The sequence below is a fragment of the Rhopalosiphum padi genome, chromosome 1 (genome assembly GCF_020882245.1).
Source record: "Rhopalosiphum padi isolate XX-2018 chromosome 1, ASM2088224v1, whole genome shotgun sequence".
NCBI classification, from domain to species: domain Eukaryota; kingdom Metazoa; phylum Arthropoda; class Insecta; order Hemiptera; family Aphididae; genus Rhopalosiphum; species Rhopalosiphum padi.
This window is the reverse complement of record NC_083597.1, coordinates 22,368,142-22,384,329: the sequence shown is the minus strand read 5'-3', so window position 1 is coordinate 22,384,329 and position 16,188 is coordinate 22,368,142. Positions and strand designations below refer to the sequence as shown.

The following is a 16,188-nucleotide window of genomic DNA, read 5'->3' as shown; positions in this document are numbered from 1 at the left end:
TTTCAAATTAAAAAATTGTATCAACAAGAGAGCACACACCTTGAGTAATACAAAAATATCAAGAATTTAAAAATAAGGTATTAAATATATTTAAAAATTCCAAAAATCAGAATTTGAATAAATGCATTATTGAAGGAAAAAATGGGCGTGCATATGTCGATGAATCACTCTTTATATTATTTTATGTACACTTGCTATACGTAGTGGTTTAATGCCGATGACGACATGTTTCCGAAATGTGAGTATATATTGGCAATCTCTTTTTCAGCTATCCAGATACGAATGTTTGCATGGTCGTAATCAACGACGATTGTTTTAAGTAGGCACATTCAATTAACGATATTAATATGTCATGTGTGTATAATTTTACGTCTTTTCTTGAGTGTTTGAAATATTTTCATTGGAAATTTTCATTTCATAGAATCTGTAATATTTATATTGTACATAACATTAATGTTTTATTGAAATAACAAGATAAGTCGGTAAAAAAAAATGATGTTTGAATTGAATTTATCTGGTGGTACGATATAGCTGATGAAATGGAGTGACATCGTATTTAAATATTAAATATATACAGTGAAACTTCCATACAACGAAGTCAAATAAACAACAACAAAAAATTCGTAATATGGAGGAATTTGTTAAATAGAATTACGTATTCATTAATAATGAAGGTCATAATTCTTAAACATATTTCGTTAAACAGAAAATTTCGTAAAATGGAAGTTTCACTGTATATATATTGTATAACATATTATCATATTATAAATATTTAATATATATAAATGTATATCAATAAACACGGTTCTGTTGAACTGTTGAAGACGAATAGCGTTCAAATATAATCTAAATTTATGTTAGTGTTTAATATTTGTACATTTTTTATTAGACTCTCACATTTATATTTAAAACATTTTTAAATTAAATAAATCTAAAACTTTTTGGTTTTAATCATTATTTTACAGTGTCTTACTAAAATAATGCAATAAATAATTTGTTAGTAATAGCTATAATTATAATATGTAAAACTCATAAGTCATAAGTAATATTTTCTGTGAATTCAATGTCTTTTATTCATATAATTGTCAACTTTACCCATTGTTAGTATGACAACTTTGTCATTTTTAATGGTATTTTCATCCTTCAAAATATTATAATTAATATCTTTTGACTATTTTACTTGTTTTAAGAAAAACAATAAGTAATAATTTATCAGTTATCACGTATTATATTTTCATTGCTATGCATTGAAAGAATATTCGGAGAAAAATTTAGTTGTGTAACGTGTGGTAAATGGTAACCGATGAAATTATGTAAGCCTTAATATACAGTGCTGTAATAATAAAAATATCTATTCTAAGCATAAACGAGTTATTTTTGTTTGGGATAGTTCATAAAGGAATGTGTAAATGTTTTAGATAGGCTGTGAGTCTGAGAAACAAGTAATAATTCAATATTATATTATTAACTAGCATTGTGGACGTGTATTTTATTTAAATAAAATATGCATGCAGTTCACGTGAATAATAAATTAACATAACAAATAAAAACATTTTATTACAGATGTAAAAAAAATCCTGCAGTAACAATAATATAATGTATTATAGGTACATATGTAATAATAATAATAATAATAATAATAATAAAATACGATAATTATTGTAATAATCGGTATATGGTTTTACATTTTGAAATAACGCTCGTCACAAATATGATTTTAGTTTTTCATTTACATACTGCAATAACATTATTATATTGATCCGTATGATTCACAATACATAAAAATGATAAAACGATATTTTTACATTATAATATATACACTACGTTTACTTTTAGACATAAATCAATGGATGTAAAAAACAAAAACGCGGAAACCGAGGAAGAAGTGTGTGAGGCCATCGGAAGGGCCGTCGACATTTGATACATTATGGTAGAGGATCGTAGGCGGTCAGCGTGAAAAAAGTGTGCACGATGTCTATGATGTATATATTGTATGAGCGATATAGTGTTGTACACGGTTAATTATATGAATCCATCACATGTATTTAAGTCCAATGGCATTATGTATGGCAAAGACGCCAATTCCGTAGATGACGTGTGTAGACGGGTATCTGAAACGCACGTTCAACAGTAGTACAAAATAATAAACAATATTATAAAATATCGCAGTCAATAAAATGTAAATCATCATGGACACGATAAACAGAACATAATATTATATTGTTATACAATTGCGGGGCATCTGGTTTATGTTTTCTAACGGACTGTGTGTGGCTGTGTATACAGTAATGGAACCGATAATTTTATAGACGAGTTGGTAGTTACGTGTATATTAATAGCGTGTTATATTATAGTATTATTCAGTATTTATTGCTTATGTCTAGGATACTGGCAGCCAGTTCTTGTTTTAAAAAAAAAAATAATTAGCATTGCACACGTTTTATATCGATTATATTTAGTCTAACTCATAGGGGTAAAATTATATAAACACTTTTTGGGAAATTTCAATGTACATACGTTGAGCCACATGCATTTTAATTTTTGGAATGCACTACAGCACGATATATGACGTACTATACAGAAAACACTAAAAAAAAAGGTCTGGCACTGAGAAATTTATGACGGCGGTCGACGAACCACAATAATATTTACTTCATCACTGAGCGATGTGACGGGAACGTAATAATAAATAGTAGTACAATAACAAACATAGCGTTTATTATTAATCCACAAGACTACAACTACATAATAATAATTATGTATATGATTATATTATTCGGGACTCGAACACGCCAATGTGTCTGGAATAATATTATATCGAAATTCGCGACGAAAATACCGTCAAACGTGTCGTTGGTTAAAATCACACTGGCGAAATATTTTGATTGCTTTTATTTTTCATACGTTTTTATACCACAAACTCGTGTGTAATAAATTTATAATAAATATAATTTAATAATTCAAAAAATATTCGGTTTTCAAATAAGAAATTAAAAACACACGTTAATTAAAAAAAAAAAAACAATGATAAAGTTATAAAAAAAATATAATTGTTTAGAAAAATGTCTTTTAACGCTATAGCATTGTACTAAAAAATAAATAGTTTCAAAAACGTTAATACTAGTAGTTTTAAAAAAAATAATGAGAATCTTACATTAAATATATCATCCGTAAAATGATACCAAAATATATAATATTGTATAACCATGTATAAAGTATATAGGCAGAGTTGTAATATGATATTTTTGTAAATTGTCATTAAAGTCACTCAGCGCGTTAACTCAACTCGCAAGAAGCCATAACATTATTAATGTGCCATTTTTCCCCAAAAAATATAAGCGAAATCCATTTTTAGCATATTATTATTATCGATACACTTTATTAGCTACATAGTATTGGCTATGCAAACGGTTTAAGAATGAAGTAATTCCGAGTAATTATTGTACTTGATGCAAAGTTGTAGTGCGTTCACTTGCTCGTAACGTATATTTATAACGCATACACATTACGGTCATAATAGTAAATAGATACCATGGTTAAAGGTTATAAGCACGGACGGTTACCTGCCGACCAAGTTTGTCTGTTTCTTAACACAGCTAGTTGTTTATCGTTTCAATAGCGATCGCACTATGATATTACGAAAACGTATAATAGCTCATCAATATTGTGTAAGCGGTTAATACAATTTTCAAAATACCCGGAACGTTGCACGTTCACATTGGCGGCCGATTCGCTTCAAATTAATGGTCCGCATGCATGCAACATATAATAATATAATAATAAATATGACTCTGCTACTCGTTATGTTTTCTATAGTTAGGTCAGGTTGCATAAAATAAGGTTTGGATATAACCCGTCCAGTTCATCTTGGCATTCATCAGCCGTCAAGGTTTTATTAAAAAAACAGTAATCCGAAAATTATACTATGCTAGTATCATATTTTTTTCTAATATAACATATAGTTTTTGAACTACTGTTTTAGTACCGTAACGGTTTACGAGTACCAAGACGGACTGGGACGCGGGAAATTTATAAAATAAGACGATCGCAAAATGCATCGCGTCAAAATGTGTATATGCCATGTGGGAACGAATCCACATCAGCTTAGGTACACTCGTTTTTTTTTAAATTATAAAATATATTGTTAAATTATTAGATAAAATATTTCATTGAAAAAATTGATATGGGACATCATCTACGTGTGTGACGTGGACCATGGTTGGGGTGGAACTTTGGTCCCCTGTCCTCTTACGTCTGCAGAATCCGTCCCCTAGTGTGGATCTATATATACTCACATATTATGTACAACGAACGGTGCGTAAGTCGCCGGACGGCTTTCTTTAGTTTACCACAGATCGTGGTCTGAGTATAGCGGCTTGTGGTAGGGTAGTGGCAGCGAGTGATACGGCCGATGGATCTCGACCGGGTACGGGTGCGGCACCGGGACGCCGACGTGCTTGACTACGGGTACGGCGTACGGCTGAGGCACAGGCACCGGGTACGGCCTGTCCACGTGCACGGGATACGGCTTTTCAACAGCCACGGGATACGGCTTGGGCACGGCAACCGGGTACGGTCTCGGCACCTCGACCGGGTACGGAGCGGCCACCGGGTACGGGACGTGTTTCTCGACGGTCACCGGGTACGGTTGCGGCACTGGCACGCTCTTGGTAATCGTAGTGGCCGTGTGCACGTGCGTAGGGTAGTGACGTGGCGCGTAACCGTATCCTCCGAAACCGGACCCGATGGCGCTGCCTAGACCGTAACCGCCTAGCGTGCCGTAGCTCGGGCCCTCGTCATAGAATCCGCCGCCGCCGCCGTATCCCAGGCCCCACACCCCGCGTTTCTGCTTTCCATCCGCCTTGTGGTCGTCGACCTGCGACTTGTCGGTCCGTGACTCCGTGGTGCACGCGGCTAACGTCACCGAGACGGCTAACAGCACAGCAATCTGAAATGTTCTGATGGTGAGTATCATAATAAAAATTAGGTATTATATTGGGCACTAAAAATCACATCGCTTTTTAATTCAGACTTATGCATAAATATTATAATGTTTCGTTGACCGCTATAAAATCAATAAATTACAAATCTTTGCTTAAAAATTTACCACGTGTTGAAATACACGAAACCGAAAATCGAATTTAAATGCGATCGAAACCATCTCAACTCAACGTCCCATAAAAATAAACCTAACCGCAGAGGTACTCAATACCATCAACCTTAAAACAAAGGAAGCGTGGCAGAAACTATATTATATATATACTATACATATTATACTATATACTTGGTACTATATTCCGATTACAAATAACTTGAAAAATATAAAACCCTATTCAGAATAGGGCGCAGGAATCTAACCCATTCTCTGATCATGACCATGATCAATGGCCGCTACGTGAGACATATACAAGGTAAACCTTACAATCAATCACGTAGTTGTTTCTTAATATCCAAAATACATCGAAGCACGAAGAATTTTACTTACTCAGCGTAATTTCAACGCACACTTAACGAAGAAAATATGGAAGCAATATATTTATTTTTCCGTTGTATTAACCAAAAATTGTAAACAATGTTATTTTGTTTTATCTACAGTCTGTAGATTTAATCTAAAATTTGGCAATTATATATACAAATTTGAAATTTATGATAGAAAAAATAATAATAATTATATTAGCGTGTATACGTTGATATTGCAAATTACGATACAGTGGGTGATTAGTGATTACTAGTTAAATCCTTGTATTAATAGTGTACGACGAAACTGTACTTGAATTGCCTATACGATACGCCGTCCATAGAATTGTTTAAATAAAATAAGAAAAATAAAAAATGAAGTCCAACAGATATATAAGAAGTAATCATTATTTACTTTTATATTTATACCTTTTAATAAAGCTCAATATTTACGCAAATTATTTCGAAGTCGATAATTTTAATAGCTAATGCTTGGAAATTTACAAAGTTCCTAATAAGTTGTTATTTTAGAAATTATTTAAAAATAACAAAAATGTACAAAATAATTTGTAGATATTTGAAATTCAAATTTTTATAAAATTGTATACTTAAACATAACTAAATAACAATTTTCGTTATTAGTTGATATACTTAATTTAAAATATAATAATCGTACAAATTTAAAAATTTTCACAATTACATATTATAATATTATTATATACAATGGAGTTTTTAAAAGATTTAGATAAATTTTAAATTTACCAAGAATCTATTCATATCGCTCTACGGTACGATAGTCGATAGTATTGCCTTACACAAGTTATAAACAGCTAATTTTATAATTTTATATATTATAAATGTATTTTGTTTTGTGGAAATTAGTTCAATCTACCATATTATTATTGCTAATTGAAAAATTAATTACTTATAGTAATATGTATAAATAAATAATAAAATATTCTAAAAAATAAATGCTGATAAATTGTCTCACTCAGAATCATTTTTCGTAACTATGTAATAATCTTTATTGGATTCAAATAATTTGTTGCAGTGTATTCAATGAGAATATACACTTGATACCTAATTTACATTAAAGTGATTTCTGTGGTTTTTCGAAATTTATAAAAGTAACAATAAAAAAAACAAAGTTTGTTTTTTGTTTTTACTATCTACCTTTAACTTGCTTTAGTTAACAAATAAAAGGTGACTTTTCTGGAACCCTTAGAACCCTTAATCGTTTGTCTTTAATATAAATTTATATAATATAGTATTTCTATATTTTTTTGATTTCATAATGTTTTAAACATTATGTATAATATATTTCCTATTTCCTACATATACGCTTACTATACAATGTATAGTTTAAATATAAAGATTTTTATTAGAATAAATAATTTATGATCAAATTAAATAATAATGCAGTTATTTTACCACACTTTTACCAACTGTCGTCATGTGTAAGAATCCAATTGGCTAGCTATATAATACATACAAATTGTAATTTTGTATTTTATATTGTTATATCTTGTATAGGTAAGCACTTTAAAATGTCTCCGGAAGCCTACTAAAATATCAGTATTTTAATAAGATTTAGTCATGATATAATATTAAATGACATAATAAATATATATATTATATTATTATTATTATTATTATTATACATTATTATATACATAATGTTTGCATGTTTTATTTTAAAATTTAAGTTATTTATACTGTCCTAATAGTATTCGTACAAAAATCAATATAATTCGATAAATGGCATTGACCTACGCGTGAACATTCCAGTACTACGCAGGCATATAGCGTATTATATAACATTTGTTTATGCAAAATACTATTAGACACCGTCACGCCGTATCATAAACACGTATGTGGTCTGAGTCTGATAATATAATAATAAAGTTATGTGTCAAACAATTCTATATACAATCGTGTGTCTGAAAAAAAATCGACGTATATGTGCAAGACTGATACAATATTATTATAATATAATTTAGAGAAATGAAACCGTTTGGAATTTTCATATAGTAAAAGTCTGTGCGATTCCAGCCATGAATACTAATCTAAATTGACGTTGTGTAACCAATTTTCTGATGACCGAATCATATGTAAACGCTTCTTGGACACTGACCAAGTTTCACACCCGAATTATGTATAGTGTATAGTTACGACTTACAACAAGGAATCACGTAGTGGTAATTCGGACATTGGATTTAGGCGCACGCAACAGATTCCTCATTTACGCGTATGCATTTAATAATAATATAATATTCAGTGTAACGTTTTCCCACCAAGCGAAATACTAACAAAAAAATATTTGTATGCATATAATAATTTATAAAATACATATTAAATACGAATGTCAAATGAAATTATAAATTACGCAAATATGTATATCTTCAACAGTATACGTTTAAAACATAATATTATGGAAATATATACTCAAATGTCTCAAATAGTTTGTGTAATAAATAATACATGTGTTTTTGATAATTTCTTATAAGGCACGATGTGTTCAATGTAACAATATAACAATATACATAAAAGAAAGCCGTTAGAAATTAATTTTATTTTTCGTTTGAATAATATAATATTTAGTAAATTATCCTGCGTTTATATAAAAACATAAAATAATAGTCTATTGTTTATTTTTAAAAATACACTTATTGTATTAAGTTAATAGTATAACTAATAATTATACCATAAGAACTGGGCCACAATAAATTATAATTAATTTACTTTTAAATAAATATTATGTACACGGCGTATACACGTTTTTCCTATTAAAAAAATTAATACATTTTTCCATTTTTTGCCTAGTACACTTATTAGTATACATTTTCAAATCAAGATGATATTGTTTACTTCATATTATATATATATATATATATATATAATAGTAACTAATAACTAATAAATGTAAGTACAAATAATACATTTTTTAAAATAAATATAGTTAATGGTGAATACTTTTATTTAAAAATAAAATATCACTTATTTTAAAATGATCCAAATTTTTATAAAGTGTTTACAATTAATATATTATTTTGTTCTATATTATCGAATTACAAAATATTTTAACTAATATATAATATACATGATAGGCAGCCAAAAATTAAAAATATGATTTTTTTTTTACTGAATTGCTATATGTTTTCTTATAAATATTAATTTAAATTGCAAACATTCTTTGCAAAATACCTCTTCATTATTTAAACTAAGTAGCTGTCGATATTCACCTATTTAATTCTATCCATTTTAAGGAATAATTGCGTACGTCAGACTTTTAAAATATTAACAAATTTTTGGTTTATCAACGCAATATAAATAAAATTAGCAAAATAATAAGATTTTATGCAAGAATTCATAATAAAATAAAATGAAATGACGTTATTACGATGGGTCATCAGGCATGTATAATTAATTAATCATAAAATTATAATTAAAATAATATTTTTATAGACGTGCTTTAAATTAACAATAAAGTAGTAGCTGTACACCTTTAAATTAATAACGACCTAGCTACTGTTGAGAGAAAACCGGTTTTCTTCTCTAAGATCCATAGATAATATTGTTTACATTATACCACAAAACAATTATTGTGTTAATATGGGAGCGTAAAAATAATTATACATAACTAAAAATTATTATGATTTTTATTTTATTGTTTTTGTCAGTTATCTATTATACTCGTATATTATGTAATATATTTTACCCTGTGTTTCCATGCGAGTATTTCTAGGTGAGGTCTAATATTTTTTATAAAGAAATATTAAATAAATAAAAATTCTATTAATAATTTGATTTTTTGAATATTATTATTTAAAGTATTTTTAGACTTAATCTTTTAAAACTTAAATATTAAATATTTGTATTATGAAAATCAGTTATGTAATAAATAAACATATTATAAATTCATAAAACAATAATATATTTAATTATTTTAACATTTAATCTTTTTGATACTTGAAATGAATGAGGAAATTAATTCTGTTAATTTTAAAAATTTATATTTATTTTGTTTAACTCTTATCAAAATAATATTATATTTTTTTAATTTTAATTTTAATTAAAGTTTTTGTTATATTTCAATAACAGCTATTTTTAGATATTAATACTATACATTCGTGTTTATAAAACAATTGTGTAGGTAACCATTTTATTATTGATAAAATTTAGCAAAATATTTTGTTGGATTAGTTAAATAACTTTTTCCTATTTTAATTTAAATGTCAAAATAATAATTTAAGTAAACTTCATAATTCAAGAAAGTTATTTATTCATACTTTTTTATTTAATTTTATAATGTTTAATGTTATATGAATATAGTATTAAATTATTCTGGTAAATGCAGGTATGTCCTGTTTCTTTTTATTGAAGTTAAGTTTTTTTTAAATAAGTTACTATTGAAACTTTAAACATTGCCTACTTCCTAATTCCTATAATGTTCGAAATAACTACACATTAATAGTACTTGTATTATGTATATGTTATCTACACACAATTATTAATCGCTGTGATATTAGTATAACTGTTTTCTACTGATAAACGAAATGTAACGAAACTGTATCAAATTACTGTTTTGCTCATCTACCGAATAAGCCGTTAAAATCCGACAGAAGATTAATGTAATAATTAATAATTATAAAAATAATACTAACAATAATAATATCATGTACAATAACAGATACGTCTAATAAATCGGTTCACTTACCGCGTGGTTCATCGCTTTTGAAATTAGAACAGAAACACTGCAGAGATTTAAAAACAAACAATACACACGTGTACAACCCTTTGGCGTAAACAGCGTATAACCGGCGGTCAGCTCAAGAGGTTTATTTATACGCGAAAACAGAAGCCGCGACCCCACCACGTGCGAAACAACGATCGCGCCTTGGCAGAAATGCAGAAACGATACACATAATATATAATATACACCTATAATTCGTTTACAATATAATTTCCCACCTATGAGTTCGATTGTAAACATATTTATGATTTTATTTCTGTTCCCATGCGTACAATAATAAAAAAAACATAATAATAATAATATGTCCATACAAATTTTGTCTTAACATGCAATGTCCATTTACCAGTTTATATAGCACGCGTGAATAAAATATATATTAATAAAATAAAAAGGTCATCGTATAAGTTTAATAAATTGTAAAAAATTGCTCAGAATATAGATAGTAGTTGTTTTAATTATTATATACAACGCGTATGTGTATATTATATTTGTATTCGTATAATATACGGTATATATATTAGCTTACGGACGGCGTATTTGTATATTTTGTAATATATAATATGTAATAATATAATATTACTTATTATATGATATTTACTATAATATCAAAATTATCACTATTTATACATGAGCTTTGTTAACACTTTTTGGTAAATAATATATGTATCTGTCGTAGGTCATATGGAAAACCAGTTTTTTGCGAAAAGACTATGCTTTTTTCAATTAGGGTAATCTGTTTGTGAACTACTTATTATTTTTCTAAATGTTCTACTGTTTTTCATGTTTATTACATACAGACTTACTGCAGTTAGGCCATTTAAGAAATACAATCATCATACAGTAATAACTAGTTTCCTTAATTTATTTTAAGGGTAATTTATTACTTGTACAAAAAAAAGCAACAGAATTATCATAACATGTAAACTGAATAAATATGGTACTTGTTATATAGTATAATATATTATATTATAAAAGTACTTTTTTTTTATATATATATAAAGTGTATCAATGGCGAGTATCAGTAAAGTTAAGATTATTTTAAAGTTATCAACTATTGTATTAGAATTACTAGTTTTATTTTATATTAGGTACTTTTGGGATACTGAGTAAAACATAATTTCCCACTTATAAACAAAATTAATAAAAACATATTAATCGTATACATTTTAAATTCTAGGCATTTACCTACATTAGTACATTACAAATGGCTATTTTAAAGATTTAAATACGGATTGTTCTTAAAAATTCTAACTGCTGTTACTGCTGATAGTCTGTATGCAATAAGCCTCAAAAACAGTGGGCCGTTTGGAAAAATAATAAGTAGTTTGCAAACAGACTACCCCATTGCAAAGAGCCTAGTCTTTTCGCAAAACGGCTAATTTTCCATATGGCTTAGCTACGACATATGCACTATAAGTCTATAAAGGTTCATATATACTTAAAGTATATTATTTTCTAGTGTGATACTATGTATACAGTGGTGATTAAAAAAATTAGAACTCAAACGGTACTATAGCGTCGATCAATTGACCATTACCGCTACATAAATCTACATAATTAATACATATTAGTATATAGTATAGTTAATATAAGTTGCACATTTGAATGATAAAACAAATAGAATAAACTTAAAATATTGTGAACAAAATTACATATTATTAACAGCTGGATATGATTATTTTAACATTTTTTTAGTTTGTTATAGTTAAAAAAAAAATAGTCATAGATAATTAGGATTTTCACCAAATTTTATATTAGCATTATCTATACACTGTAAACCTTTTAAAATATTTTAACTCTTCTAAGCTATTAATTTATAGTTATTTTTTTATAAATGTGTCAAGTTTTATGTACAAAAATGTATTATTAAGTTCAAATTTTAACAAAATTAATACTTTAATATAATTAAAATCATATAGTAATTTTGTAGTTATTCAAAAATATTATTTGTCAGGACTTGAAACTTTTCCATATTTATTATTATATTTTGCCATAAAAAATGGCTTTTTCAAAATATTAAGAATACATTTAAGTTATTATCTATTTATACAACAAACCTATTCACATCACCCTACATTAAGCCGGTATTAACCTCAAAAATTAATAACAATAACAAATAATTAAAATATTATATATTATTAAAATTTCTCTATTAATATGTTGTATATTTTATATTCTACATATTTTATTTTTAAAAAGTTTAAATTACAAACATTAAACTTCAAGATACAATGGGCAACGACCCTGTTAATAGGTTAAAGCTTCCGAGGATCTCAATGTAGGCCGACGATAGGTATTGGCTCTTAGGGAAGGGTTGAGAAAAACGAGCAGGAGACAGAGTCCGCTAATAATAAATAATTATATAATATTTTTGACAAAAAATAAATCAACCTACAATATTGTATTATTCTCTATTTTACTAATCGTAAACTAAATTACTATTATAAAATATACGTTGTAGTAGTAATATAAACTGATAGACCATCTACTCTCAGAATTATTTTTGTAGATAATTATGTATCACTGAATTAAAATAAAGTCAATATATCCATTACAGTAACTTACTCAATAACAATGTATACACTCGACACCTTCTGTACAGTGTACATTTAGTACAGCGGTTACCTACTTGATCGTTGTAGTTTAATTTGTTTTTTTTTTCATCTATATAATATATAGAATAATATAAATTATGAAAATATGTTGAGAAAAAGTTTATTTACCATGTGATAAATTGCTAATTTACCTATTTATCTGTACTACTATGTATTTAGTTTTATATATAACTGTGACGAAACAAAATTAAAATTATTACAAAATGTTAGATATATTATTTTTAGAAAGATCTTGAAATATTAGACAATTATGTCAATTATATGTTTAATGATATGATATAATATGTGTTAAATTGTCCAATCATTAAAATATGGTCATTCTTCTCATTATCCATAGGTCGATTTTTTTTTTACAAATTACTTATACATGTCTTATAATATACACGTTAATATTTATTAACATACACTTAAATGTTTTTTTTTCATTAAATAATTATTGCTGTGTAAGACAAGTATATATATTATAACTAAATGTTAAAAAAAAATAGGTTTAATGTAATTACTAATTATATATGTTCAAAAAGGTGATATTTCTATAAGCAGTTATGATTTATTTATATGCACACATACGAAACAACATATAGATACTCCTAATAAGTAATAAAATATTTATATAATATATAAATATTTTAGAATATATTATACTCTATACTATATACAATATAAATCGAAGGTTTGTGAGTTGTGACCACTGCCAACGCATTTATATTGTTTTTTAAATACCTATTACTATTTTCTAAAATCTTCAGGTAAATATATTTTCGACGTTCCTAAATTAATAAATAATAACATAAGTACGTCGTTTGAATGAATAATAGATAATAGGTTAGGTTTTTTTCTATATATCTCACACTATATGCCCCTCCATCATATATTTATGCAGTATGTATACGTCTACACATGCACTATTGTAATCAATGTTTACACTACCGAGTACCGACAATGAACCTATAATAATTATTACATTGCACCTGACCGATTTATTATAAATTATAATTTGGATGTATGTTGTAGCGTTTTGCTTATTTTTTTGGTAAATTCAAAACATTGTTAAATGAAATAGATATATAATATATATTTGTTTCTCTACTGAAGATTACAAATATGCTATTTTAATTTTACTTATTTTCCATATTTTAGAGTAAGATGTGAAAGATTATCGCATATTTTAATGATCTGAAAATCGTTTAAATTATATTATTGAGTTTATATGTAAAATTTATAATACGTCAATTTATTTTATATATATTTTTTTATTATTTGATTTTGTTAAAAAAAATGTTTGGTTTTATTTAATACTTATTGCCCATATATCTAACTAGATCTAACTTTATAGATCTGAGGTCTTCATATTTTTTTTCAAAATGCATATTTAAATTGCTCAAAATGCTCAATTTTCACTTCCATTCGATTCTCTAATTATGAATAATGCATTTTTTAAACTAAAATATTTTTTGAGTTTTTATTAGTATATTTAAATTTTCAAATAATCATTGCTTCCTTAACTTCAAAAGTTATTATTATTGTGGTCTATCATCCTTAGCGTTAAATACTGAAAAATGCAGATACTACTCGTTTGAATTGAGATTTAGATTTAAAATGCATCGATATTTTAAAAATTTATTTGATAATAACTTATAAGGGTCGTTCATGTATAAAATAAATAAGTTTGTATATCCATCGCAAAAATCTCCTCCAATATAGCATAATGAGTATTTAAAAATATGATCTTAAAGTGTGGGGACTTATTAGATATAGAAAAAACATCAAAATGTATATAAATACATACCTAATTAGCTGTTATAATTATTAATTACACATGGAATATGCTTAATGAATCCCCGAGTATAATTTATATTTATATATTATGTTAAATATTCTGATGTTTTGATATCTAGATTTAGATCTGATGTATTTACGTGCTAACTATTTCAAAACTGCACAAGGGCGATGAAATTGTTGCGCAATGCCATCACATATTATACTCTTCTGCAGCTGTCCGTGTTAATTTGGATACAGTAGTTAATGCTAGTTCTCTAATATCTATCATTTATATCTTAATAGTTGTCGGTCACGGCTCGACCGACGACGATTGTTACAATACCGACGGCTCGGCCATTGCACTAAGTCGTCGTCGTTATTATTATTATTATCATCATTATTAATGTTCCTGTATGCTGTATTATTGGTTGCAATATACATGATTAGAAAACCATTGGTAATCCAAAATTTAAAAAAAAAAAATTAACAAACGAATTAAAAACGTGACACTCTATAGCGATATGATTTCGGATTTAATACCTCAGACCTCTATATATGCGTGTACTTATTATATGATAACAATATACCTGTAAGTATTGTGCTGTATACGTGAATAATCGACGTCCTTGTGTCTATCGAAAGACACGTACCTATTTACGCGGCTTGTAAGTCTTTGAAAAGTAAACATGCAGGAAAGTGCAATGATAAATGATAATAAAAATAATACAATGACGGTAATGATGAAAAAATAATAATGATGACACTCCGCAGTCCGCACGCATCGAAAACTGGAGCAGGGCCGGACATTCGATTGATATATATTATAAAATATTATGTTCTCATGTCCTCCAATAACAAGAATATTTCTGTTCGGCCGCAGCCTATATTAAACGATTTCATAATAAACATACATTAGTATTTTGTATTTTAAAAATATACTCTCGTATAATTGGATCCGTGTATCGTATATATTATCGTCATTTTTTTTTTTATCTTCATAGTCATTGTACCTGTACGTTCGAAAATGATTTAGGAAAATTTGAAGAAGGTAATAACAAAAATTCAAAATTCAAAATTCAATTCTTAATACATTTTCCAAATAAAAAAGGTATAACTTCTTTATGGTATTTCGTTGAAGCCAAAAAACTGTCACTTTTCTAAATCGGACGTGTATAAAATATTATATAAACAATGGTACAATACCTATATTATTATTAACAGTTTACATTCAATAGTTAGATAACAATTAACAAGTGAGAAATTGTAATATTATGTATAACCATTTAATTGAATTAATACATTAAATACTGATTATTATACGTATCGAAGTATTCATAATGAACAGTTACGGTATAATATTGTGGTAGGTAATACTGTAATAGATATAATACCTATAACCTGTAGGAAAAAAGTAATATAACTGATAATTTCTAAAGACTTACGAATTTTACTTTGGACTTTAATATAATTGCCCTCAAATTCGTGTATTAAACTAGAATATAATTTCAATCATACATTTAGTTTTTAAACAATGCAAGTTAAATCATATTAACCAACTGTAATACTGTAACATATTATGAAATAAGCTTTTATAGTGATATA

The 16,188-nt window shown here is 27.1% G+C and overlaps 1 protein-coding gene across 1 annotated transcript; it reads right to left on the bottom strand.

Annotated features, from left to right (window-relative positions):
- Positions 1-1,537: 1,537 nt before the first annotated feature.
- Positions 1,538-10,332, bottom strand: LOC132917183 (tetra-peptide repeat homeobox protein 1-like). The gene is made up of 3 exons (XM_060977798.1): positions 10,175-10,332; positions 4,296-4,948; positions 1,538-2,111 (listed from the first exon to the last, which is right to left on the bottom strand). Exons 1-2 carry the CDS (start codon positions 10,184-10,186, stop codon positions 4,346-4,348), a joined length of 615 nt encoding a protein of 204 aa, XP_060833781.1. The 5' UTR covers positions 10,187-10,332; the 3' UTR covers positions 1,538-2,111; positions 4,296-4,345.
- Positions 10,333-16,188: the final 5,856 nt, after the last annotated feature.